The sequence below is a fragment of the Oryctolagus cuniculus genome, chromosome 6, assembly GCF_964237555.1.
Source record: "Oryctolagus cuniculus chromosome 6, mOryCun1.1, whole genome shotgun sequence".
Taxonomy (NCBI): Eukaryota; Metazoa; Chordata; class Mammalia; order Lagomorpha; family Leporidae; genus Oryctolagus; species Oryctolagus cuniculus.
In genome coordinates, this window is record NC_091437.1 from 68229660 (window position 1) to 68256967 (window position 27308).

General features: G+C 57.7%; 1 protein-coding gene across 3 annotated transcripts in view; it reads left to right on the top strand.

Moving 5' to 3' along the window:
* The window catches only part of ADAMTS2 (ADAM metallopeptidase with thrombospondin type 1 motif 2), a 224230-nt gene that overhangs the window by 52210 nt on the left and 144712 nt on the right, over positions 1-27308 (top strand). For all 3 annotated transcript variants that reach the window (XM_051833770.2, XM_051833771.2, XM_051833769.2), the window contains exon 3: positions 21867-22026. In XM_051833770.2, the coding sequence (XP_051689730.2) occupies positions 21867-22026 (160 nt within the window). The remainder of the gene's footprint in view (positions 1-21866; positions 22027-27308) is intronic.

A 27308-nucleotide genomic window follows, 5' to 3' on the forward strand; every position in this document is an offset into this window, starting at 1 on the left:
ACAAATTCTGATTTTCTGGATTCTCACTGGCATCACTTAAAAAATGTATTTGAGGGGCTGGCACTGTGGCAAAGTGGGTAAAGCCACTGCCTGCCTTGCTGGCATCCCACATAGGCGCTGGTTCAAGTCCCAGCTGCTCCATTTCTGATCTAGCTTTCTGCTAATGGCCTGGGAAAGCAGTGGAAGATGGCCCAGGTACGTTGGCCCCTGCAACCACATGGGAGACCCGGAAGAAGCTCCCAGCTCCTGGCTTCGGATCAGCACAACTCTGGCCATTGCGACCATTTGGGAAGTGAACCAATGCATGGAAGATCTTTCTCTCTCTGCCTCTCTCTGTCTGTAACTCCAAGTTTCAAATGAATAAATAAATCTTTAAGAAAATGTATTGTGGTTTCGATTCCAATAACCTAACAGCACCTTATGGGAAAGCTTGAAAGACTGCTGATTGGTAGGATTGGAGGTTGTTAACTTGGATACTCAGCCCTAGTATACCTCAGATATTCTCAGACCTCAACATCTATGGGTTTAAATCCGGTCTTGTCAGCATTTATGTTGGAAATTTACCATTTCAAGGGTACCCACCCCTCACCAGCACAAGTCTTAGTTACCTGCTTGCTTCTCCTACCTCCAGCCTTGCACTGTGGATGTTTCCGGCTGTCCCCGGTCCTGTCTCAGTTCCCCAGGGCCCATCCCTCCTGCCCTGGGTAGGCTCTGGGCACCTGTCACCTGCTGGCCAGCACCCAGGCCTTGTGAGGACCCAGTCTGTTCGGGCTGCTATAATACAACACCATTAACTGGGTGCTCCACAGCTGGGATGTGATTTGCCTCCTTGGCTCGTGGAGATGTTTGAACCCTAAAGTCAGAGCTTGGTGAGGCTTTGATCCACTCACAGTGCTCAGGAGCTGAGTCTAGCCGAGTCTAGTGCCCTCAGAAGGCGGTTACTGAGAGAAGCCTGATTTTGTGAGCTGGAATCAGGCTCAGGTGCTCTCTGCCTCCTGGCTCCCCTCTGCCATCTTCTGGCCTCCCCAGATGGCCCAACCAGAGGGATTGCCTGACCTTGGACTGTGAACCTCCAAAGCCATAAGTGGAAATAACCGGCCTTCCTAGCTGAGTAGTTGTGTCAGATGTTTGTTACACTTACGATGAAGAAATCACCTTTCCGGCCGGCGCCGCGGCTCACTAGGCTAATCCTCCACCTAGCGGCGCCGGCACACCGGGTTCTAGTCCCGGTCGGGGCGCTGGATTCTGTCCCGGTTGCCCCTCTTCCAGGCCAGCTCTCTGCTGTGGCCAGAGAGTGCAGTGGAGGATGGCCCAGGTGCTTGGGCCCTGCACCCCATGGGAGACCAGGAAAAGCACCTGGCTCCTGGCTCCTGCCATCAGATCAGCGCGGTGTGCTGGCCGCGGCGGCCATTGGAGGGTGAACCAACGGCAAAGGAAGACCTTTCTCTCTGTCTCTCTCTCTCACTCTCCACTCTGCCTGTCAAAAAAAAAAAAAAAAAAAAAAAAAAAAAAAAAAAAAGAAATCACCTTTCCTTGCTGAGTAGCTACATTGGGCACTTACAAAAGGCTGGCCAACACAAGGAGGGCTTATAAGCAGAAACGTATTTCTCAGTTCTGCAGGCTGGGCAGTCCAAAGTCATGATGTTTGCAGATTGGGTAGCTGGGTCATCGCTGTGTCCTCATGTGGGGGTAGGGGCAGGCAGGAGCATTATCTCATTGGTGACCCGGTTACCACCAAAGGCCTCACCTGCTCAGACTACCACCTTGGGAGCAAGGAGTTTGGAGTTAGGAGTTCTGGAGGGACACAGGCATTCAGACCACAGCAGCAGGTGCCGGGCACCTTCCTTGGCTGCCCAACCCTGCAGAACAGGAAGAGCTAATCTCCATGGAAACTCAGCAGATGCCATCCTGGCCAGCCACCCTGAGTTACGAGCACAGGGGTGACCTGGGTGCTCTGAGCCTTGGGAAATTTCTGAAATTGCCATTGCCTGCTGGTGTTTGCTCAGCTTTTGTAAATGTTAGGTGGGTTTTGGAAGGGAGTGTGTGTTCTGTGTTACAGGGTCAGTGCATACAGAGGCAACTGGTGGCCTCTGGTGCCATGGAAACCAGGGGGAAGCCAGAGAGATGCTGAAAGAGGAAGATGTGAAGGTCCCAGTGGCCTTGGGGAGGAGGAGCATAGGCCATGGGTGCAGGGTGCGGGAGCAGCCTGCAGAGAAGGGTGGGTGTGAAGTAGGGGTTGGAGCGGGAAGCAGGACCTACATTAGGATGTGAGAGACCCAGGTGTCTTGCTGGGCTGAGAGGAAAGACCTTGGAGGGGGCGTGGCTGAAGGTACAGCAGGGGGAGGGGACAAGGGCCCCACCCAGGCCCTTGAGATAGTCGAGTGCTGCGGTGGTGTGGGCTGTCTCAGCTCGGAGGAGGAGGTTAAAGAAGTGGGGGGTCATGGCACCAGCAACTTCGGCAGTTAGGGGTGAGCGTATCCCCATGAGACACGGGCTTGAATCGTCCGTGGAGAGGGGGTCTTAAGGGAGGGTATGAGGGGGAGCGGAAGAGCTTCTGGCAGGCTCCCCCGTGATCTGGCCTCTTGATTCTTGGTGCTGGGCAGTTGCAGTGGGAGGCTCAGAGTGCAAGGGCTAAGGGGCTCTGGGGATTTCAGCCCGGGCAGCCCAGAGGGGCCAGGGCCACAGCCAATGTCCCCATGGCTGGTAAAGAATAGCCATTTATAGGCCAGTGCCGCAGCTCAATAGGCTAATCCTCCACCTGCGGCGCCTGCACACCAGGTTCTAGTCCTGGTCAGGGCGCCGGATTCTGTCCCGATTGCCCCTCTTCCAGTCCAGCTCTCTGCTGTGGCCTGGCAGTGCAGTGGAGAATGGCCCAAGTGCTTGGGTCCTGCACCCCATGGGAGACCAGGAAAAGCACCTGGCTCCTGGTTTTGGATCAGCGCGGTGCGCCAGCTGCAGCACGCCGGCCGCAGTGGCCATTGGAGGGTAAACCAACAGAAAAGAAGACCTTTCTCTCTGTCTCTCTCTCTCACTGTCCACTCTGCCTGTCAAAAAAAGAAAAAAAGAAAAAGAAAAAGAAAAAAAGAATAGCCATTTGCTTTCAGTGGTGTGTGGTCACGTCCACTCCTAAACCAGCTGGCTGTTTTCTTTATTAAAATGACTGATGCCCTGTGCTGGGGCCCCTGAGATCCATCATCCGCTGGGAGTGGCCTAGTGACGCTGTCTCCGCATGTCGCGCCTGGTGCACGCCCTCCTCGTTTCTCAAGCGCCACAGATGCTGTGTGACTTGGTTACAGAACTCAGTGACTGTGGCTCTGGGAGGCAGCAGTGAGGATGGCTTCAGTAGCTGGGTCCACACCACCCACGTGGGAGACCTAGATGGAGTTCCAGCTTTGACTCCCTAGCAGGAGCCTTTGAAAGCATTTGAAGAGTGAACCAGCAGGTGGGAGATGTCTCTGTTTCTCAAATTAAAACAACAACCCCTTCTTGCTCTGTATTCTATTGATGACATTGAAGCCACCCTGTTTTCTGTGTTTCTTTGCCTTGTTTTTAAACCTCTTGAAATTGTCGTGAGCGGAATGAGGGGGCTCTGCTTGTCTCTGTCCATTTTCTGTTGCCACAGGCTGGATACAGCTTGCATTCAAGAGTTAAAGCTATACCTGTTAAAGGAAAGAGGTGTACCTGGGCCCATGCTTCTGGTCCAGGGTTGGGGGGCCCTTCTGGTGATGGCTTCCTGTTGGCAGAGCCTGAGGTGATGCTGGGCATCACGCACTGAGAGGCGGGGAACACATGCACGGGAGACCCAGCCTCACTGGCTTTGATAGCAAACCTGCTCTCGAGAGAAGCCACAAACATTCGTCGTGTGAACAGCTGAGCCTGTTCAGTGAGGGCAGGCCACCTCCAGAAGGTCCCACCTAGGTCCCCCCCACCTCTCTCCCTTTAAAAAAATGCATTATTTATTTTCTGTTTGAAAGGCAATTAGAGAGAGAAAGAGGAGACACACACACACAATCACACACACACACACACACAGAGAAAGAGAGAGAGAGAGAGAGAGAGAGAGAGAGAGAGAGAGAGAGAATCTTCTATCTGTTGGTTCACTCCCCAAATGACTGCAAGCCAGGAGCCCGGAACTACATCCAGATCTCCCAAGTGGGTGGCAGGGACCTAAGTACTTGAGCCATCACCTGCTGTCTCCCAGATGCATTAGCGGGGAGCTGGGCCGGAGGTGGAGTGGCAGGGACTTGTTCCATGTACTCTAGTATGGGATGTGGTGTCCCAAGTGGCCACTTCCCCAGCTACCCAAGCGCCGGCCCACTTCCATTCCCGTCCATCTCCTCCTGGGAATTACCGGTCAATGTGGGTCAAGGTTGTGCTCCCTCACTCTCCCGCCTCCAAGCTGCAGGAAGTCCACCTCGCCACTCTTTTCCGTTCCTGATGTCGGCCTCTGGCTGGCGTGCTGGCATCTCCCGTAGCTCCCGTCCCTGATGGGCGCACACTGAGTCCTCACTGGGGCTCTCTTCATTGCCAGCTTTTCCAGGAGCCTTCAGCCCCAGCTTCCTCCCAGCCCCTGGGCTGCGGCTCCTTTGGTCCTTTCTTAGCCCCATCTCAGGCCCCCTGCGTCCCCTCCTTTGGCATCACTGTGTCCCCTGTGCACCGTGGGCTCTGGGCTTTCCTTTCCACTTGCTCCACCTGCTCTCCTTCTGCCCACCCTAATACGGTAGGGATCCTGGGGGCTCCACCCGCTCCCCTCTCCTCGCACCTCCTTCCCGAGCCATCCTCCATCCGAGGCCATCCTCACGCCCTGGGGAACATCTCCATGGCTCAGGCACCTCCAGAGGTTCGACCCCAGGGTGTGGAGGGTAACTCCCACCCCTTCATCCTCCACCCTCAGTCGAAAGGGAGACCCCCTCAGTCCTGCCTCCATCCACTGGGGTTTTGGCACTGGCCCCCAGCCACCCCTGGCCCGCCTCTGGTCCACGGCCAGTCACCTCCAGAGGGGACCTCCGAGCAACCCCCCTTGCCTGTCTCACACGCTCCGCTGGCTCCAGAGTGAAGCCCACCATCCTCTGCAGAGCCCGAGGGCCCAGTCCCTGCCTTGCCTCCCCCCAGCTCTCTCTACCTCCCTCCTGCCGCCAGGGCTGTCCGGCTCTGGCCTCATCCTGTTCACTCTTCATTGCCTGAGTCTTCTCCAGGCCCTAGCAAGCATATGCTGAAGCTGTGGGTAGAGTTTCCTTTTTTATTTTTTTAAATTTTTAAATTTATTTTTGCTATCCAGACTCTGTTTTTGGCACTTTTTCTCCCCTTCTGCAGTGACCAGGGTGATGCACCTCCTGCTAACCGTTTCGTCTCTGTTTTTGAAACTTTGCTAACATCAGGTTTCTCCGAGCATCTGCGTCGGGAACCAGGACCCTTGGCCATCCTTTGGGACATTTCTCTGCCTCTCACTGCCCACCCACCATCCCTGGCCACCTGCCAGCAGAACCCATCCAACTGTGCCATAGAATTGGGACTTTTGTACACTCATGATCGCTGCTCACGAACAAAAATAGCGTGTATCTTCTGCTTCCAGGGTGGTCTTAGATTTCGGGCATTAGGTTTTGTAATTGTGCTCAGGATGGTTGAGACTTGACCGGTTCTGGGCGGTTCTGGCTCTTGTTGCTTTTGGCCTGAGCCCTGCCCGTCTGCCTGATTCTCATTTCCGTTCCTCCTCCTCTTGGCTGCAGGGCCTGCCTGGAGCCCGGGCCAGGGAAGGCCCCCTCTCCGCCATGTATGTGTGTGTGTGTGTCTCCAAGGTGCTGGTGTCAGGTCTCGGGGGCAGGACCCTCACGAGCAGGATTTGTGGGGTGCTCCCACCCTTGTGCCTAGAGGAGAGTGGCCCTCCTAGACCCCCTAGTCTGCACAGCAGTGGGAGATGCGGCTCTGTGGTCTGGGGGCCACCTGGCCTGTGCTGTTTGATGACAGTGCCCTCAGCAGGCGGCACCATGCATGCTGCCTCCAGTGGCAGGGGCACCTGCAGGCCTGCGGCTCGCGTGCGTGTGTGGCAACTGGAAGAGCCTCAGGTGCTGCCTAGAAGGGCATTTCCTCTGGTGGGAAGCCTTCTGCCCTTCACGGCGGGGGAGGAGGGGGCGGCTTCTTCCTCCCTGCCCCCCCCCCACCCCCGGCCTCGGGGCTGCAGCTCCTGCCGCCTCCCAGCCCAGACCTGTCCAGCTGTTTCGGTGGTGGGTGGATGAGCTTTATGGGGCGTCCCTCGATCCCTTCCAGCGCTCCCAGCCCTCTCCTCTCCCTGGCTCCCTGCTGGACAGCAGCAGTGGCAGGGGCTCTGTGTGTCTTGCTCAGAATGTTCTGGGCCCGTTGGGGCACTGTTTGCTGAGCTTGGTGTGGTTGTAGGCAGCAGGCTAACTGTGCGTTTCCAGGCAGAAATCAGGCCCAAGAGGCAGAGCCAGCAGCACCTGGACCTGGAGAGCAGGGGCTGCTGGGGGTGGCCAGATGGTCACCGCACCAAGGACTGGTAAGGACTCCCGGAGAAATCTGAGTGGATGTAGGGTGAAAGCGGCACTCACGAAGCTGCTGGCAGTGTTGGAATCCACAGGGCAGGAGCGCCTCGGCGAACTCTCGTCCGCGGGACAGGGGAGGGTCGCGGTCCTTGCTGCTCCAGGTCTGTGGTCTACCAGCCATCAACACATTCCTGAGTGTGGTCATGGGGTGCTCTTGTCCATCTGTCAGCAACCAGAAGGTCGCCATCGCCATTACGGGGGAGGTGATGTTCCCAGCCTGTCCCGGCGGAGATCCGACCGCCGCTGGCTGGCTCCAGTCTGCGTGAAGGAAAAGCAGTAGCCCACAGCTGTCTGGGACCATGGCCCTGAGCCATTGCTGTAGATGGGGAAATACCCCTGGTGTTGAGATGCCAGCTGCTGCTGTGGGTCTGACTTCTGATTGTCGACAAAGCCTGCACGTGTAAGCTGTTCTTCGTGAGCATGCTGGGTCGGTGTGCTGGGGGGAGTGCCCAGCGCCTCGGCCTCTCTTGTGAAGACTGGTGCATTGTGAACAGGTGTTCGTTTGTCAGGACACAGCAGCACGGTGCCGTGCAATGGTGCAGCCATGGTCCATGTCCAGGCGAGGTCGGAGTGCCTGGGATTGCAGGGAGGATATGGGGAAGTGGGGTGCCGGGGTTGGGGGTCCAGCCAGAGCCTCAGGAAGCTGCCCGGGCAGGGGCAGGGTAGGTCTGGGCTGGGGGTGGCTCTGTCTCAAAGAGGCACATTCCAGGGAACAACAGTCACCTTGGGTGAGCCGGCCCCCATCCTGCCTGGTCTCCTTATTAGCAGTTCCTCTAGACGATTCTCCAGAGGCATGGCTGGAGGTCAGCAGGGCCTCTGGGCTTGTATCTTTTGCAGGGCTCCTGTGTGTATAGTCGACTTGACTGAAAATGAGTAACAGGATGCCTGCGCCCCTGCAGGGGCGGTGAGTGTGTTCATGGCGAGGCAGATTCGTGGGCCTGCTTGCCGGCCATCCAGTGCACGGGAGCACGCTCGCTGGTATTCAGGTCCATCTCCACAGCCTCTGTTGTTCAAGTGGAGAGCCTGGCCGGGTTCATGTCTACGTCTCCCAAAGGGCGGTCACAGGGAAATGCCATCACTGGCACAGGGCATGGCTCTCTGGAAGCTGTTTGCCTAGGGACGCCTTAGATTTTTTAGCTATGTATTCAGAGCTGGCCCTGGCGCTCTTCCCCGCCCCAGGCCCCTGGGAGGGAGTGCTGGCCTGCGGGCCCCCCTGAAGGCTGTATCTGTTCCCCATTCGTGAGGACCGCCGACAGAGATGTCACCTTGAGCAGGAGGAGAGTGGGAGCCGCTGTTCACTTCCTGATGGTGTTAAGTTCCCCACTGCGAACTTCCCATCCTTCAGGAAGAGCTGCACGGCTTCCTTGCAGTCTGCCACCTGTAACCTCTGTGCTCCCATGGTGAGCGCACCCCTGCGGGGTGAGAAGAGAGGCCTGATGTGTGAGGCCACTGGCGTCCAACATCGCTGGACAGCAAGAAGGACCCAGGAAGGGCCATGTTTGCAGAGATGGCTGTCCACAACGGCCCGGAGCCTTTGGCAACCTCCCAGGCAAAGATCCTGGAGCTCTTGGTCCTCCAGTGTCTGCATGCTCCCTGCAGGGAGCAACAGGGCCCCTGGGGTGGGGGGACCCTTTGCCTGAGGGCATTGCTTGGGCGCCACTGTTGCTAGGTTTTGAATGTGTCACCTGGAAGTTGTTCAGGGACATGTGGGACGCAACAGCAAAGCCGGGCTCTGTCCCAGGGAGGGAGGAATGAACTGTTTGGGGGCCACCAAAAGTGGTTTAGGGAGCAACTTTATTTTTAGAAGCTCCGACTTTTTATTTTGAAATAATGTTAGACTACTCTGGTTTGTAAAAATAGAAGGAAGAGATTGAAAAACCACATACATTCCCTGTATGCCCGTCACCTCACTCCCCTCGTGTTAACATCTGCCATCATCATCAATGGAGGGTTGAGACCAGGGACATTTGTGATGCAGCAGGTTGAGCACCACCTGAGAGACCCGTATCCCATTTGGAAAGCTGATTTGAGTCCTACTGTGCTTCGGATCCAACTCCTTGCTAATGCTCCTGGGAAGCAACATACAATGACTCAAGTATTTGAGTTTCTGCCACCCACATGGGAAAGTCAGATGGAGCCCCTGGCTCCTGGCTTCAGCCTGGCCCAGCCCCAGCTCTTGAGGCTGCTGGGGGAAGTGAAACAGCAGATGGAAGATCTCTCTCTCTCTCTCTCTCTCTCTCTCTCTTTTTGGTTCCTCTCTGTCACTCTGCCTGTCAAATAAATAAATATTTTCAAAAAGAAAAAAAATAAGATTTTGGAAAAAACTAAAACTAGGAACTTTTCCCGTTGACACACTGGACGCCACCTGGCATCTGGCTGTGGTATTTCCGGTGCTCCCCACCTCCCACGCGAGGTTTCCTGACCTGGACAAATCTGTGATTCCTGTGCTGGCCAGCTCTTTTCTGACACCATGTCTCCATATGCACCTGCCTGAAGTTTCCTTGTGCCAGATCGAACTTCTGCGTTTTTGGCAGGAATGTCCCAGAAGCCGTGTGAGCGTCACACTGGGTGGGTGGGTGGGGCTGCCGAATGGTCTTGTTCTGGCCATCATGTTACTTAATAAGGGGCCGACTCTCCTGTGAAAGTACTATTTTTCCTTTATAATTGTGTTGGGCTGGTTTCTATCACCTTAACTTAAAATACCCTAGAGGAGCTTCTTGGGAAAGAGAAGGTTTTATATCAGCTTATGGTTGGACATGGTTACAGTTCTGGGTCGGGTAACCCCCGAAGTCCAGCCTCTTTGGAGGCTGCTCATGGCAGGTGCAGAGAGAAGCGGGGAGAGAGGGAATAGCCGGGCAGAACCTGAAGACAAATCATCACCCCCAGTGACCCACCTCCCGGCCACCACAATTGGATCAGTTAATCCGTCAGCCACTAACATTAGGGCATCAGAGCTTAAGCATCTGCATGAGGTTGGGCGAGACAAGTGCTGTGCAACTCATAGCATCCCTCCCTGCTTCCACAAAACCCATGTCCTCACATAGAGCAGTGTAATCAGTCCCGAAGCCCCAGAGTCTCAGCTCAGCCTTTCGTTAATTTAAAAGTGCATAGTCCTAGCCCTCTTCTGAGACTTGAGGCAAACTCTCTGAGCTATGGACCTGTGTAATCAAAAGCCAGTTGGGAGCTTCCAGGACACAACCGTGAGGCCGGCAAAGGGCATGCATTTCCATTCCAAACGGGGCAGACAAGGAGGTAGCAGGGATTAATGGGGCCAAAGCAAGGTTGAAAACCTGCAGGGCTAATCTTCAGTCCTGAAGTTCTGTGCCCAGCGTCATCCCTGGCCCGGAGGAGGTGGTCTCCCCTGAGAAGTTCCTATTTCTTCCTCGGTAATTAATAGATCTCTTACGGGGAGGTGCAGGTGTTTCATTCCCCGCCGTATTCTCTCATCACGACCTGTCCCCCGTGGCCATGGTGCCTGCTGCGTGGTCCACATTTTCTAACTGACTTCCACAGCCGGAGGAGCTGCTCCTCCTCCCCGTCTGCTGAGTCTTCAGTTATTTATTTATTTATTTTTTGCACAAGCCCAGACTCACAGATATTGATTTTATTCTCTGGAGTATGCTCTGTTAATGTCCTTATTTGTTATTTTGCTCCCATTACCCCGGATTCTGCTGCTGTCCTTGTGTCTCTGTCCTTGTGCTGTGCTCAGGTGTGGTTTTACCTGGGGTGGGGAGGGAAACGTTGGGACATTGGCGGGAGCAGAGCCCCGAAGTGGCAGAGGCAGCCTGGTGGAGGTGAGAGCCTGCCGTGGCTGCAGCCTGCTCCCAGGGACAGCCTGGGGTGCATGTAGTTTGCACCCGGCCTGCAGGTGCTGTCTGCTTACTTGCCTGGCTTTCTGTGTGGCCCCTGAGAGCCCAGGCCTGCTTGTACCCACCCATCAGCAGGGCCAATGATGGGTGCCTTGTGGGGCTGTGGGTGGGGGTGTTGGAGCAGGCAGAGGTCCTGCACATCTGCTGGCACTGCTTTTCATACTGGGGACTTGCCGTGGTGTGCCTGAGCCTGGGGTCCTTGCTGAGTTGGGGGGCTCCCTGTCCAGGCTCCAGTGACTTGCAGAGTGCACAGAGCCACTTGGGGTTCCATCCCGGCTCTAGAAACTTCCCAGTGTTGGCAATGGGGACTCCAGGGCATAGGAGCCCAGCCCTCCCCCCCCCCCCCCGCCCCGATCATCACTCACCAGGAGAGGAGATAGGACCGGCAGCGTCTGAGGGCCTGGGGTAGGGGGCCTGGCCCTGGCCCAGACAACCTGGCCCTGTGAGCCCCGTCTCTACCCATAAATAAACCAGACGAGATTCTTCGTCAGATGGCGTGGCCTGATTTTTGTTTTGGGAAATCTGTACTAGCCTTGGGCCTGGCAGGGCTGCCCGCCCGGCAGTGGCAGGTGGGCAGGCGGGCTGAGGACGGTCGGCGGTCAGCCTGCCCCGGATACCACGGCAGGCCCTAGAGAGCTGAGCAGGAAAAGAAGCCGGATTTGAAGGAAACCAAAGTCGGGCCGGGCGCCAGCCTGTGTGTGCGTGGGAGGCCTGAGATGGCTGGAGAGGGACTCATGGCCCTGGGAGCTTAGGGAGGTGACTCCCTGAGGTAGGGTGTGAAAGCCAAGGCCCCCTTGCTTGTCAGCATGTGTGGGCAGAGGCATAGCCCTGCCACCCCCTCCCCTGGGGAGACGGGCGCTGGGGCGAGCAGTGGCCGTGTGCCCACCTGCATGGCCCACAGCAGCGGTGACCTGTCTTCCCTTACTTCTGAGAGGGCACAGCCACTGGGCAGTGCGGCTTCCCGTTCTGTTATGGGCACTGCCCAGAGTCCATGCTTCCTGCCCTGTGCCCGTCCCCACCTCAACAGATGGCTCGTAGGGAGTTCCAGGTTGAGGGTGAGGCCACAGGCTCGCTGCCCACCAAACCAGCCTTCAGCCACCTCCCACCTGGGCCTGCAGTGGGCACTTGTCTTGCCCTCTGGGAGGACAGTCCACCCGGGAAGCGACAGGATACTGCCTTCCACGTCCCTGGGACTCTGCATTTTCCCTGGGACAAGGGTGTGGCCTCCTCCTTAGAAGCCGCTGCTCTCCTGGAATCCCAGGCCCCATCTTCCAGCCATGTGGTGGCCCAGAGCGTGCTGGGTGCCGTGGGCAGGCAGGAGCCCCTCGGTAGGGGCCCTGGTGACTCCTCACAGCATCGCCAGTGTGTCCATGGGAATGGAGGATGCCAACAAGTAGCAGGTGCAGGCACGGGCTCTGGGGCGGGGAAGTTCCTGCTGTTGGACAGAGGGGTCCCTCGCTCTTCCAGAGGGACAGAGGGTGCCCACACGCTTCCTGCCACATTCCTGTTTCTGGGCGTGCATTTGCCGCTCTGGTTGTGGCGTGCAAATGTCGTGTGCAGAAAGGAGGGAGTCCCTGTGGCCAGCCCCGGGCATGCTCAGCTTCACAGGAGTCACAGCGCTTCTCCTGGCCTGATCTCTGGGGCCCTGGGGAGCCAGCAGGCAGTGGCCTGCCCAGCGATGCCCCTCTTTCCTGTCTGGAGGCTCCCCGCCAGCCGCCGGCTCTGACTCTACCTGGTGCTGGTGGCTGTCAGGGCTGAGTTGGGTCCTCCTGTCTCAAATTTGTGTGTTCAAGTCCTGACCCCGAGTATCTCAGAATGCAACTGTGTTTGGAGCTAGGGCTTTTATTATTATTATTATTATTATTATTATTATTATTTATTTGACAGGTAGAGTCATAGACAGTGAGAGAGACAGAAAGGTCTTTCCTCTGTTGGTTCACTCCCCAAATGGCTGCCACGGCTGGCGCTGCACCAGTCCGAAGCCAGGAGCCAGGTGCTTCTTCCTCGTCTCCCATATGGGTGCAGGAGCCCAAACACTTGGGCCATCCTCCACTGCCCTCCCGGGCTACAGCAGAGAGCTGTACTGGAAGAGGAGAACCCGGTGCCCATATGGGATGCCGATGCCGCAGGCAGAGGATTAACCAAGTGAACCATGGTGTCGGCCCCTATTATTATTTTTTTTTTTAAAGATTTATTTGTTTATTTGAAAGGCAGAGTTATAGAGAGAAAGAGAAGGAGAGACAGAGAGATCGATCTGCTGGTTCACTCCCCAAATGGCCAGTCTCTTCCTTTATTATTTTTTTAAAAGATTTATTTGTTTATTTGAAAGTTAGAGTTAGAGAAAGAGAAGGAGAGACAGAGAGAAGTCTTTTACCTGGTGGTTCACTCCCCAAATGGCCACAAGGACCAGGGCTAGGCCAGGTCAAAGCCAGGATCCAGGAGCTTCTCCCAGGTCTCCCATGCGGGTGCAGGGGCCCAAGCACTTGGGCCATCTTCTGCTGCTTTCCTAGCATTAGCAAGGAGCTGGATTGGAAGAGGAGCAGCTGGGACTTGAACTGGCACCCACATGGGATGCTGGCAATGCAGGCGGCAGTTTAACCTGCTGTGCCGCAGTGCTGGCCCCCAAGATAGGGCCTTTAAAGAGAGAACTCGGTTGAGATGAGGAGGACCCTAATCTGATGGGGCTGGGGTCCTTCTACACAGGCACCCACACATAGGGATGAAGACACAGGCAGTGGCAGACAGGTGCAAGACGAGGGAGGCCTCTGAAGTCACCAGAGCCAGCACCTTGACCTCGGCTGGGAGGGGGTGAATTCTGGCGGCTACACCTCCTGGGTCCCCAGACCCCTGCACCGACGTGCCGCGGGGAGGACTCGCTGCAGCTTCCCCTCAGCGCATTTAACCTGCAGATGCAGGATGAGCCTCGGTGGGCACCGAGGGGTGGGCCTGGGTCACAAGGCCCCTAGGTCCCAGAGCGAGGCCCTGCAGGCTTTATCTGCTCAGCTGGGTGAGTGCCCTGGGGACCCTGGGACTGTGTATGTGGTAATGCCTGCAGGTGCTGGATCCTAGGAGTACAGGTGGCCGGGGACACCTTGGCCCCATCCCCCATCGGCCCTGCCACCAGTGATGCTCAGCTTCCTCGGAGTCTTCCTCAGGCCCCCACTCCCAAATACCAGGCATCCAGGGAGGTGCATACACTAGCACTCTGGGGCAAAGACCCCTGCCACTCCAGCCCCTTGGCCACACGGCGCAGGCTCTGTGTGCACCCGGCTGGCCTGCAGGGAAGTGAAGGGGCGGGGTTTGCAGCTGCTAGGCTCCAGCTGTCATGGGCTGCCCTGGGGCAGGGTGCCAGCCCAGCAAGGGGCCTCAAACGAGGAACTTGGGCCTTCTGCTGTGGGTGCTTCTCCGCCTCATGTCCCAAGGCCATGGTCTGCAGTGGTCTGGCTGGGGAGATATGGGAGCTCAGAAGGAAACATTGTGCCTCTTGATAGTTTGGCAAATGTTCCTGCAGCCAGAGCCATTTTTCTTCTTTAGTGAGCGCGCCCTGTTACTTACGTGAATGTTAATTTGTGGCTGGGGACATTCCTCGACGCCGTCTTCATGCTGAGCACGCCCCGGGAAATGTCAGCGGGAGCAGCTGGCGGGGATGCCTGTCGGTCCTTGTGATAGATCGGTTGGCTCGGCGTGGCCTCAGGGTCTGAACCTGACCTGCTGACCCCTCTGTGTTGGTCAGGGCCTGCAGGCCAGCTCTGTTTCCTGGCGGGCCCCTTGGTGCTGGTGTGTTCAGGGACCGTCGTTATGGCTGGGTAGACTGCTAGGGGCCGAGCATGGAGCCTTTTGGACCCTCCCAGGACGGACAGGCCAGGTCCCGTGGGAACTTCTCCAGGCTCCAGGTCTGGCAGGAGGCCACCTACCCGCCGGGCACTGGTCCCTGGGGCCCTCTTGTGAGCACCGACTCGTCCCACTTCCCTCCCTCGTCGTCCTCGCTCTACCACCCTCGGTTTCCCCCGCTCTTTTCTTCACACGGATCATCTGTTTTTATATATATATATATATATATATATATATATATATATATGCCTTTTGTAAAAATATCAAAAGACAGAGAAAAGACGAATAAGAAAGCAAAACTCAGCCCAAACCTGAACACTATTAACTCTTCATTAGGTGAGTCTCCAGACGTGTCCCCTGTCACGATAATGACAATGGTAATGGAATAAAGATGTTATCGGGTCTCTGGCGGGCACATGCAAGGCTTCTCCTTTACCCCTGCCATCTGCACTGTACAGAAGGATGTGAGGCTCAGAGGCTCCACGAAAGATAATGGGAAGTCAGCCTTGGAACTAGGGAGCAGCGTTCTTGTTAGGCTGTACCAAGCCCGGGAACAGAGGACACCCAGTACTGAGCACAGCACAGAGGACACCCAGTACTGAGCCCGGGAACAGAGCACACCCAGTACTGAGCCCGGCATAGAGGGACACCCAGTACTGAGCCCGGCACAAAGGACACCCAGTACTGAGCCCGGCACAGAGGACACCCAGTACCGAGCCCGGGAACAGAGGACACCCAGTACTGAGCCCGGCACAGAGGACACCCAGTACCGAGCCCGGCACAGAGGACACCCAGTACTGAGCACAGCACAGAGGACACCCAGTACCGAGCCCGGGAACAGAGGACACCCAGTACTGAGCCCGGGAACAGAGGGACACCCAGTACTGAGCCCGGGAACAGAGGGACACCCAGTACTGAGCCCGGCACAGAGGACACCCAGTACCGAGCCCGGGAACAGAGGAAACCCAGTACCGAGCACAGCACAGAGGACACCCAGTACTGAGCCTGGGAACAGAGGACACCCAGTACTGAGCCCGGCACAGAGGGACACCCAGTACTGAGACAGCACAGAGGACACCCAGTACTGAGCCCAGCACAGAGGAAACCCAGTACCGAGCCCGGCACAGAGGACACCCAGTACTGAGCCCGGGAACAGAGGACACCCAGTACCGAGCCCGGGAACAGAGGACACCCAGTACTGAGCCCAGCACAGAGAACACCCAGTACTGAGCACAGCACAGAGGACACCCAGTGCCGAGCCTGGGAACAGAGGACACCCAGTACGGAGCCTGGGAACAGAGGGACACCCAGTACCGAGCACAGCACAGAGGACACCCAGTACTGAGCCCGGGAACAGAGGACACCCAGTACTGAGCCCGGGAACAGAGGACACCCAGTACTGAGCCCAGCACAGAGACACCCATTACTGAGCCCAGCACAGAGGACACCCAGTACTGAGCCTGGCACAGAGGACACCCAGTACTGAGCCCGTCACAGAGGACACCCAGTACTGAGGCCAGAACGGAGAGACACCCAGTACTGAGCCCATTCCAGAGGGACACCCAGTACTGAGCCCATTCCAGAGGGACACCCAGTACTGAGCCCTGGAACAGAGGGATACCCAGTACTGAGCCTGCACAGAGAGATGTCCAGTACTGAGCCCAGCACAGAGGGACACCCAGTACAGAGCATAGCACAGAGGGGCGTCCATTACTGAGCCCAGCAGAGGGACGTCCAGTACTGAGTCTGGCACAGAGGGACACCAGTACTGAGCACGGCACAGAGGGATGTCCAGTACTGAGCCCAGCACAGAAAGACATCAGGTGCCCTCCTCCCTGCCTGGAGACCTGGGGCTGAACCCTGGGCAGCTCTGGGAGCCGCAGTGTTGAGAGACAGATTTGAGTCAACCCCTCCTGATCAGCTGGCCTCCTCCACTGTTCAGCACCTCAGAGTATGCTCTGCACAGTGATTTCCTCACTTTTCCAAAAGGGGCCCCAGCCGTCTGTGGTGGGAACTGGCCACGAGGGGGTCAGAGGGTCGAGAGCACTTGTCCCGTCACCCCTGCGTCTCCCCCAGCTCCTGCTCCCTGCTTCTGGAAGAGTCTGTTGGGAGAACCTCCTTGTGGCAGGGTTCCTGCCTCCCCTCTCTCATCACATCTAAGGTGCACACATGTGGTCCCCACAGGGGCCAGCCACCCCTCTTCTTCCTCTGGGGGAGCCATGCCCTTGTCCACAGCTCTGTCTGCCGGCAGAAGGGAGCTGTGGCCACAGCTGGGACTCACGGAGTGCCCAGGAGCACAGACCATGGACAAGGTTGTCCTTGAGCTCTGCGGAACCCTGACAGAACCCCGACCATTGAGGCCTTATCCTTCCCTGGACCAGGTTTCTGGGCCATGGGCACCCCTTATTCCAAAAAGTCCCCGTTTCTCCTAAGCTGACCAGGGCCAGTTTCTGAGGCTTGAGACATGGCAGTGCCAAGTCCAGTGCTGAGCTGGCCAGGCCAAGGAAGCAGGCAGGCAGAGAGGATGAGCACGGGACGCAGGGTCTGGCAGCCTGGCTTCCAGTTCTGCTCATGGCTCAGTCTCGTCACGCCTGGAACCCCCAGTCCTCTCTTCTCCAAAGAGAGGAGCTGGCTGGAGACCTGCGTGTGGGCGCCATCTATCCTTCCGTAATTCTGATAAGCCTTCATGTGCGAAATAACAGCTGAGAGCTGCTCAGCCTTTGGAGTCTTAGGGATTGTTAACTTATAGTTTCCATTTCTGGGGACTTCTTCACCATCAATCAAACAGCAAAGGAGCAGGCAGAAAGGCGGAAAGAGGCAGGGCGGGCATTTTCTGTATTTTACCAGGTCTGAGTTGATGACCAAGCTGCTGCCAGGCTCTGGGCTCCTGCAGTGGCACCCAAGGGTGGGGACGGAGCCCTGCCTCTGAGCCTCCCCCCATCCCACCTGGCTGGATTTGGCTGACAGTCAGGAATGTTAAGAAAGAAGGGGATCATAGTGAGAGCCAGGGTTGGGGCATAGCTCGTGTGCTGGACGCTGGGCTGCACAGCTGTAGGGTTGGACAGCCAGCCAGCCACCCGCTGGCTCCCAGTCAAGCGCTCGTCAGACCAGTGCACTACAGGGATTTCCTTAGTATTTATTGGGTGGGGAAAGGACGCTGATTCTGATTAATGAAAATGACATGTAAAAACAGATACACTTGCCATTGGCAGCAGGAAAATCAAAGCCCTGGGAAAACCTCCGTGAAACGGAGCTCACGCTGTGTCATCTTGTCAACTTTCTTCCGCAGTTCTTTAAACCGATCATTCCTGGTGTGCGTACTAAAATGTTGGGAAATCAGGTGTGTTATTAGTGAACGTTGCCCGCTTCCCGGAGAGCCCTTCCTCCAGTACTGCGCTGGCCGGTGGTCTTGGGCCCAGGTCAGCTGATGTGGTTACAAAGAGTGGTCAGCTATTGGTCTTGGGTTGCATCGGTTGGTTTAGCATGGTCAGCCATTGATGATCAGCCACTGGCCATGGTGTGGCAGCCATTGGTGTTGGATTGGGCCACCACTGGTGCTTATATGGTTAGCCATTGGTCTTACAGTGGTCATCTACTGGTCTCTGTGTGATCAACCACAGGTGTTCGGACAGGTACCAGCCTGTTCATCAGTGCAGCAGGTGTGTGCCTTCACCCACCCTTAGTCAACAACAATAGATTGATGCCAGTGAAGACCGTGCCGACATACTGTTGAAGATACTGCAACTTGGAAGTCCTGATGGTTTGAGGAAGCCCGGGAAGCTGGCCTCAAGCCCCTGGGTAATCTCAGCGTGCCCTTGAGGGAGGCACTGGGGAAGGCCTCCTGCCAGGCAGCTTGGGCTCTGGGGTCCTGATTGTGGCAAGGCTCAGGGCAGTGCTGAGCAGCTCCAGTGGCCTCTGGTCAGCCCAGAGTCCTTCCTCCAGGAAGCCAGCAGGGAGGACAACACAGGGAGACCCCACGCTATGTTCTGGGGCTGCTTCAGCCAGAAAGGGGTTTTCTTCACAGAGGTGGCAGTGGTCTTCTTGGTGGGCCCCCCAGAATCACCTTTGGGGGCAAGGGTCCCTTTAGAAGAGGGGGCTGCCCTGCTTGGCCTTGCTGCCCCAGTGTCCTGCCCCAGAGAGGCCTGGTCAGGCCCACAGACATGCCCTCTTGCAGGAGGGCCTGGGCTCCGATTGTGAGACCCCGTGAGTCCCCACAGGCCTTCTCCCCTGGGGCTCATCTCGGGAAGCAGCAGGATAGATCCTTACCTGGATCTAGGGGCACCAAGGACATGTGCCCTGGTTCTTTTTTTGTTTTGTTTTTTTTAAGGTTTATTTATTTATTCGAAAGGTGGAGCTACAGAAAGAGAAGGAAAGCCAGAGAGAGAGGTCTTCCATCCACTGGTTCACTCCCCAAATGGCCTCAATGGCTGGGGTTGGGCCGATCGGGAGCCAGGAGCCAGGAGCCAGGAACCAGGAGCTTCTTCTGGATCTCCCATGTGGGTGTAATGGCCCAAGGACTTGGGCCATCTTCCACTGCTTTCCCAGGTGCATTATCAGGGAGCTGGATGGGAAGTGGGGCAGCCAGAACTTGAACCGGTGGCCATGTGGGGTGCCGGCATCGCAGGTGGTGGCTTTAACTGCTACACCACAGCGCTGGCCCCTTGTGCCCTGGTTCTGAGTGGGACCTAGGTGCGTGTGCTCCACGAGGGGAGAATAACTGACCCTGTTTCCAGGCTAGGAGTTGGAGGCCCGGGAGCTTTGGCACTTGGCCTGAGGTCCCGGGAACCCAGACAGCCCGCCAACAGCTGCCCCACAGGGTTAATCCCCACACACCCCTGAGTGAGTTCTATTTATAGGACTGGTTTGAGACTCCAGACTCCCCTCAAACCACACATGGTGGAGATGTCCAGGACAGCCAGCTGGAAGGAAATCCTCCCCGAGCTGAACACGCCCACCCTGTGGACAGGGACTCCATGGCTCCCTCGCTTCCCGTCCGCATCTCTCTGGGGCACATGTCCGGCTGTTTGGGGGTCATCCATTCACTCATCCTGCAGGCATGTGCTGACTCCCCGCCAGGCCTGGCTGGGCCTGGGACTCCTGGGATGAGTCACAAGTGTGGGGGCTGCAGGGCTCCCACCGGCCCCTCCCCCACAGCCCAGTGACCTCATTGCCCTCCTTCCTGCTGCCTTTCTCCCCTGCCTCCTGAGCCCCTCCCAGAAGTCCAGGATGGATGCCTTGCACCCGGAGTGTGTTCACGGGACTGCTGCCCTTGCTCTTCTTCCTGTGCCTCTCAGAGATTGCACCCCGCTCAATGCGCCCTGTCTAGTATGCTGCCCCCTGCTGGAGGCCGGAGTCTGAGATCAGCCCCCCCTGGCTGAAGTCGGGTGTGGCTGGGCCATGCTGCAGGGAAGAATGAGCTCCACGCCTCTCACACTCCCTGAGGGCTGCACCAGTCCCTGGGGGCTGCATCAGTCCCGCCTCTGCCTCTTAGGTCGTGTGTGTCCGATGCCTGCCTTTGGGATGCGATCGCATTGACGCCTGCCCTGATAATCCGGGTCATCTCCCCAGCTCCAGAGCCTTGATTTAATACACCTGCAAAGACCCTTTTACTTCCCCCAACCCCAGGCTTCCCTTCACCACCAAACAGGAGTCAGGACCTGGATCACCTTGGGGGTGGGTTGTTTTTTAGCCAGCCACAGACCCGGACGTCCCCCTGGGCTCTGCCATCTCCCCCTGCCTGCATCGGACCTGCAGCTGGGAAGACTCTGCTGACTCCTCGTCCTCCACTTCCGTGGCTCTGGCCCAATGCTTTCTCCGGGCCCTGTCACCTGCCTCCTGGGCACCTGGCCTCATGTGTGTCCCCCGTCCATTCTCCCCGCGGCTGCCAGCAGGTGTCCGAGCAGAGGTAGGGGGTGGCTTTCTCTGCCCAGGAGCCTGGCAGGTTGCCCACTGCCCTGCCCCGGGCTTCCCCCAGTTTGCTGAGCCTCTCGGGACTATGCCCTTGGTGTTCCCAGAGCTCCACCCCTCAGCTGTGGTCAGACCCTGGGTCCCCTCTGCCGAGCACACTGGCTGTCTCTCTGGCTCTCGGCCAGGCCATTGCTGAGGGTTGGGGCAAGTTTTAAGTGGACCTGAGACTCCCTGTATCCCCCTGAATCCTGCGCTTCTGCCAGCCCCTGCTTACTGCTGTCACTGTCCCTTCCTAGTAGGTTGTTCAAATCACCCAGGAACAGATCGCCTCCCCGAGGGCAACAGCTGAGCCAAGGCGTGCCAAGCTGGATGTGATGTTGATGGCAGACACTGGGCAGGCCCTCTGGGACTGCCTGCACCTTGGTCCTCCCAGCTGAGCACAGGACAGGACCTCCAGGGCATGTTGGGGGTCACAGACAAAGAAGGCAGCCCCCACAGCCACTGCTACCCCTCCCCGAGTCAGGATGACGATGAGGATGTGACGGAGGCTGGGGGCATCCGGACGGGAGTTGCTGTGGATTGGCGGGGAGGGACTGCCTGCTGGAGGGCACGGCCCTGGCCAGATGGACGCGTGGCCAGGGCTGGCTGAGCTGGAGGGTCCCACAGGCAGCAGGCACACCGGCTTTCCTGGTTTTCCCAGAGAATCTGGAAATCTGGTCCCTGACGTGACGTCACATGATTGTTACATCTGAGAGGCTAACCCAAGCCTTAGCCACCCCGTGTGGGTAGAAAAGTGGCACCTGGAGGAAGCACTCTGTAGGTTGGACACGGAGTGGGCTTTGGTTTATGGACAGCGGACCAAAAGCTGAATGTGTGGGAGTTGGAAGCGTTACGGGACATTAAGGCCAGGCAGTGACAGCAGGGTGGCCCAGGGGACAGTTCCAAGCATTTCAGGGAGAACAGGGTTTACCCCATGGCTGAGCAGGGGCTCCCACACTGGGCACAGTGGGGTCCGGCCAGTTGCTGGGCTCTGGACCCTTGGAGCCCACAGACTGGTGTGTGGTATGGGTCTGGGGGCTTGTTGAGTCCGGATGAGGTGTTTGCAGCAAGGGAGGGCTACAACTAGTCTTGGGGGTGACTGACACAGATGGAAGGATTGACATGGGCAGGGACCCCCATTTATCTAAGGCGGCCGTGCCAGGTGGCGTGTGGCACACACTGTGGTCAAACCTGCATTTTCCAAGGAAAACTGGAATTTCATTTCTGGAACGTGGCATCTCATCTGTGGAGAGCACTGGATTCAGAGCAGGCCCCCTAGGAGCATGTCTGTGGGCAGACACAGCCCCCAGCCGCTGGTCGTTCTGACCTTGTTCTTGGACTTAGGGCTGCTGGAGGAGGAGCTGGCCCTTGGCCCACTTGTGATGGGCCAGACCCAAGCCTGCTGCTGATCTTGAACTCCTTCCAGCGACTTTTCTGAAAAGAGAAGGAGTTGGGGTACAGGGTGGGGTGACCAGGCAGAGCCCTTTCTGCAGTGGCCCTGGCTGCTGAAGTGGAGTCTGAGGAGGGGAGGTGGTCCAGGGTTCCAGCTGTGCTCGGGCCGTGGTGCTGGGTGGGGTCCTCGGCCGGGCAGCACTGCCTCCTGCGGCCCCTCCCAAGTCTGTTGCGTGCTGGGCATTTGAACACCTCCCCTTTACCCCTGCAGGCTGGTCTGATCCGGATGGAGGAGGAGGAGTTCTTCATCGAGCCCCTGGAGAAGGGTCTGGCGGCGCAGGAAGCCGAGCAGGGCCGCGTGCACGTGGTGTATCGCCGGCCGCCCACTCCCAGGCCCCCACCTCTAGGGGGACCACAGGCCCTGGATACAGGTGAGGCCACTGACGGCGGGCGGGCTGTGTGGGAGCCTTGGATGTCCCCGGCTGTCTGGTTGACCACATGGCATGGTGGGGGGTGCCAGTCTGGGGATCCCGGAGTAAGAAGTGCAGGCTGTGTAAGGGTCACTTCCTGCTGCCAGCTGGCCATTGTGGAGGGAGGAGTGAGGGAGGCCCAGAGTGCCATGTCTTTGTCGGACAGGCCCTCCCCTGGCTGCTGGAGGGTGACAGCCCTGCGAGTGCCCTCCAGAGCCCGCCGGGGGATATGCTGATAGCGGTCCTGGAGGCAGGCGCTCCTGGCAGCCCCAGCAGCCTCTGCAGAGAGCCTTATGGTGCTGTCTCTTTCAACTTGCAACCAAGTTGTGGGCAACAAGGTTGGGGGAGTGCCGGGTGGCCAGGGCGATGATGGGCCACCGCGCCAGCCCAGACCTCCCCAGTGCTCTATTGCAGCCAGGCTTGGCGGCTGGCCATGTCCCTGCAGCTTGTGCTTCCCAGGGTCCTGGTACATGGCTGAGGTCCCCTGGCCTTGCTAGTGAATGGGTGGCTGCAGGCTCAGCCTCTGGCCGTGGACCCCTTGCTGGGGGAGCGTTTCACAGGTGGTGGCAGCCAGGTAAGGAGGCCGGGGGTCTTGGCACAGGTGCATTGGCATGATTGTAGCAAGTGTTCCGGGGCCCCTGACTGGGCCAGCCACCCAGCGCTGCTCCGTCCCCAGATATTCCCACTTTTCCTGTGCAGTCCTGCTCATTTATTTTAGGACTGTCCACTCCCCAGCTTGACAGATCAATTGGGTGTAGCCTGGCAGGGCACCGTTCTAATTTCAGGAAACAGTGCAGGAAGCCGATCGATACTTCCAGTGGCCACTTCATCCCTGGTGACGGCTCCAGCTGGCAATGGCTGGCCCACGGGGCCCTGCCTGCCAAGCCTCCCCCAGGTTTAGCTGCCACCTCCCGTGCCTCATTCCCAGCCTTCTCTGCAGCGGGCGGGATGGAGAGTAGCCTTGGAGGGCAGGAGGGAAGTTGGTCCGGGAACTACCTTGGGCAAGTGGAGGCCTCTGCCTTCCCACCTGTCCCATGGGCTTCGAGAAGTCCTGGGTCAGAGAGCTCAGGACCTGGCCGCTGTCTGCATAGTACTGGATATTTCTGGACCAGCTTCTCTTAGAAGACTCAGGGTGGTGCTGGGGGCCTCTGCTCAGGCAGGGGGAGAGGAGCCTGCACAGTGGAGCTGGCCAGGTGCCTTTGGCTGTGCCTCTGATCCCAGATTCCATATGGTGCTTATCTGACTGAACATAGCAGCTCTTCCTCTGCGACTGGCTGCCTGGCCCGGTTCTCTGGCCCTCTGCTGATGTTCTGGTATCTTCCATCGAACTCGCCCTCCACACCCCAGCCCCAGTCCACATAACTGTAACGCAAGGTCAGAACTCAGGACAGAGAGAAGGGATTCCCAACTCAGAATGAGCCCGGAAACTAAGAGCCTTGGCAGGTGCCGAGTGGGACCAGCTGCACAGAACAGGGGTGAAGCCTGCCTGGAAGGTGGGGTGGGAGAGGAGTTGAGCCCATCCTGGCTGAGGCCAGCCTGGGAGCCCAGGGTCTCCTCCAGCTGAGAGCCCAGGCTGTGGGTGTGGGCGTGGCCAGGGGCCGCGGGGTCTGGAGCCAAGTCCCCTCACCCTGGTGTCAGAATGACCCTGCATGGGTGAATTCCGTCCTCAGAGAGCTGGTTTCCCTCTGGATGTGCCTGATGGTTCCGCATGGCTCAGTGCTGAGGTCAAGTCTCGGGCTGGAGGGGGTCCAGACACAGTTTGTGCTGGGCTGGGCCCAGGGCTTGTGGTGAACTCAGAGTGTTTAGCTTGCTGTCGGCCTGGGCCTTGTCGGGGGTCTGGAGTGAAAGCTGAGGAACATGTCAAAGCCACGTCCTTGGACATAGCCAAGAAACACAGCCCACTGGGCTCAGGACCCCGGGACATAAGGGCAGGCATTTTCTGTGTGTGTGTGTACATGCATGTGTGTGCAAGCTGAGTGCTGTGGGTCCCCGAAGGCTCCTTTGTGGGAAGCTGGGTCCCCAGTGTGGCAGCACTGGCGGCTGGGGCCTGGTGGGGGGGTGGTTGGGTCTGGGGGCCTCCACCCTCATGACCAGGGGAGTGGGTAGGTCTCACAAGACTGAGTTTCTTTTCGCTCTCAGGAGCAGGTGGTTGCTGAGTGAGGTCGCCCTGTGAACATGGCCCCTTCTGTGCATGGTTGTGTCCCTGTCCCTTGTTGCTGCTTCACCACATGAGACGCAGCTGAGGGTTCCATGCCAGGATGCTGGTGCCCTGCTCTGTGGATCCTCCAGTCACCAGGACTGTGAGCCACAAATGATTGGTTGTCCTGTGCAGAGTTCCCAGCCTCAGGTCCGCTGTTACAGCACCACGAGACAGACCAACACCTTAAGGGTCGTTTCTCCCGAAGTCTGATGAGAGCCCAGTTCTGCCTGTGTGGCTCTGGCTGAGGCAGGCAAGAGGCACTGAGTGCAGTGCCCCCAAGGCACCGTCTGCAAGTGGGTTTGAAGAGTAGAGGACACACTCCTCTCTTCACTGGCCATGCCAGGGGCCTGGAAGCCAAGACAAGACACAGAGCTTGGAGGCCAGGGTGCCAGGGCGGCCTTTTGGGGCAAGGTCTCACTCTGAGATGGGCCTCTCTCAGGTGACAGGTGCCTGAGTGCCCCTTCTGACCCTACAACTACATTGGGAAATGGGGAGCTGTGTGACAGTGGCCCCTCTGGGGTGTGTGTGCACATCTGTATTCGTGTGTGTGTGCACATGTATATGTGTGCAAATGTTTGTGTATGCGTGCACATATATGTGCTCATGTATGTGGTCATACATGGGTATGCTTGCATGTGATCACATGTATGTACGTGTGTGTATGTGTTTACACATGTATAGGCATGTGTGAATGTGCATGTATATACATGTGCACGCACTTGCACACGTGTGTAAACGTGCCTGCATGCATGTATAAGTGCACTGCATGTGTGTGGTGTGCATGCATGTGTGCATGCATATTCATGTATGTGTATGCATGTGTGTGTGTGTGTGAATACTTGCACATGGACGTAAGCAGGACCCAACTCTGATTTCTGGCCCCATGCTCCCGTCTCTCATCCCTGCCTGGCGTTATTGAGGAGGCAGAGCTGGCCACACCCTAGGACTCTGCGTTCATTTCCTTTGGCTGTTATAACTGGGTACTTACACAGCAGGAACTTATTGTCTCAGCGTTCTAGAGCTAGAATCCAAAAGCAGCATGGCCGGGCTGGAGTGGAGGTGTGACAGGGCTTGCTCCCAGAGGTGCTCCAGGGAGACTCTGTTCCTGGCCACGCCTGTGCCGGGGTTAGGGGCTGCCTGTGCTCCTTGGCTTGTAGCCACATCCCTCCAATCTCTGCCTCTGTGATCATGTGCCCCCTTCTCTCTCTCTCTAATATTTATTAACTCTTTATTTGAAAGAAAGAGTGACACATACATACACACACAGAGAGAGATGCAGAGAGGGTGAGAGAGTGAGAGAGAAGCAGAGAGAGAGGTCTTCCACCCTCTGATCCACTCCCCAAATGGCCGCAGCATCCAGGGCTGGGCCGGGGGGAAGCCAGGAGCTGAGAACCCCATCTGAGTCTCCCACACGGGTGGCAGGGCCCAAGCACGCGGGCCATTCCAGGTGCATCAGCAGGGAGCTGGGTCAGAAGTGGTGCAGCTGGAACTCTAACAGGCTCTGATGTAGGGTGTTGGTATTTCAGGGCTGTGTACAATGCCAGCCCCGCCTCCTTTTATTTTGTAAGTGTTGGTCTCCCTTGGCCTCCCCCTTGTAGGGATGCACGTGGTTGCACGTGGGATAACCTAGGTTAATCACCTACCTGGAGATCCTTGATCCAGTCACACCTGCAAAGTCCTTTAGTTGGCCTCCTAGGGTACCAGTCCTAGGTTCCAGAGATCAGGACCTGGGTCTGTGGGGGCTGCCAGCCAGCTGGTTACAGGAGGGGACATGGACGTCCCCCATGACGCTGCCTGTGCAGGGGACCTGGGCGTACATCTGCGAGGCGATTGTGGAGCAATGACTGCCTCCAGCCTCAGCAGGCAGTGGCCCACACCCAGCAAGGCAGGGCTGGGCCGTGGCTGGGCTTCCCTGGGGGCAGCATGCAGGGAGAAGCCAGCCTGGCTGTTGGTGGGGGACCTCCCGCTGTCTCAGTCCTGGAGGAGCTGACTGGGATTCTCCGAGATCCCCAGGTCATGTGCTGCACAGCGCCATCTGCAGGGTCAAGAGCGTAAACTCAGTGTTCCTCCCGGCCCAGCAGGTAATGCCAGTGAGGACAGAAGGAAAATGAAATTGTGTCCACCTCTGGCCGGGCTTCCAAATCCCTACTTTCAGTGTAAACCTGGGTGACAGGGAATACATCTCCGCTGGAGGGCAAACAGCAGTGCGAAGGTGGCAGCGCACGGCTCCAGCAGATGAGCAACCTGGTTGGAAAGAACCCTCTTGATTTGAAAATGTGCCTCTGAATTTCCGAAAAGCACCATATGGGCCCGGCAAATCATGGCCCCGGTGGGCCCAACCTTTGCTTTCTGCCCCTCTCCTCCAGCGGCACTCCTAAGGTTCCCCTTGGGCGTGGCCGTGGAGCAGAGGGTGGTTCCCGTCCAGGGACCGGCTGCGGGGCTGCCCTTCTCACAGACTCCGCTGCGCACGCTGCCCTGGGCTCAAAGAAGAGAGGTCGGACAACTGTGCTCGTGACCTTGGCTGCCACCTCCTCGGGAGCAGCCCGTGCCAAGCCTCTGCCCGCTGCTGTCAGGTTGCAGTGTCCTCTCTGATGGGCTGGGGAGGCACGGCACCTCGGGAGCCGCTGTGCCTCTGCCAAGGATAGTCTGGGAGGGAGGGGGGGAGGGAGGGAGGATGGGGCACCTCCGCGTGGCTGAGCTTGGCCAGCTGCTAGGTCTCCACCTGGTGGCCTGCAGCCAGCCCTTTCCACCCCGAAGCCCTGTTACTTTAGCCTTGAGCTGGGCAGGAATCCCACAGCTGCTGCCAGGGGAGCTCATGGGAGGCATGCAGAGCTGGGCACTGGGGGCTTAGAGGGGACGGCGTGGGTTAGAATGGCGGCTGTGGATTTTCAGCAGCCAAGGATTTTCGGGAGGCACCAGAGTTCTGTGTTGTAGTGAGCCCGTTCTGTTGGCAATGCGAGGGAGACAGGAGCAGTGGCCTAATAGGCCACAGGGCGGGGAGGTGGGTATGACAATGCGGTGACAGGCAGATCACCAGGCTCCT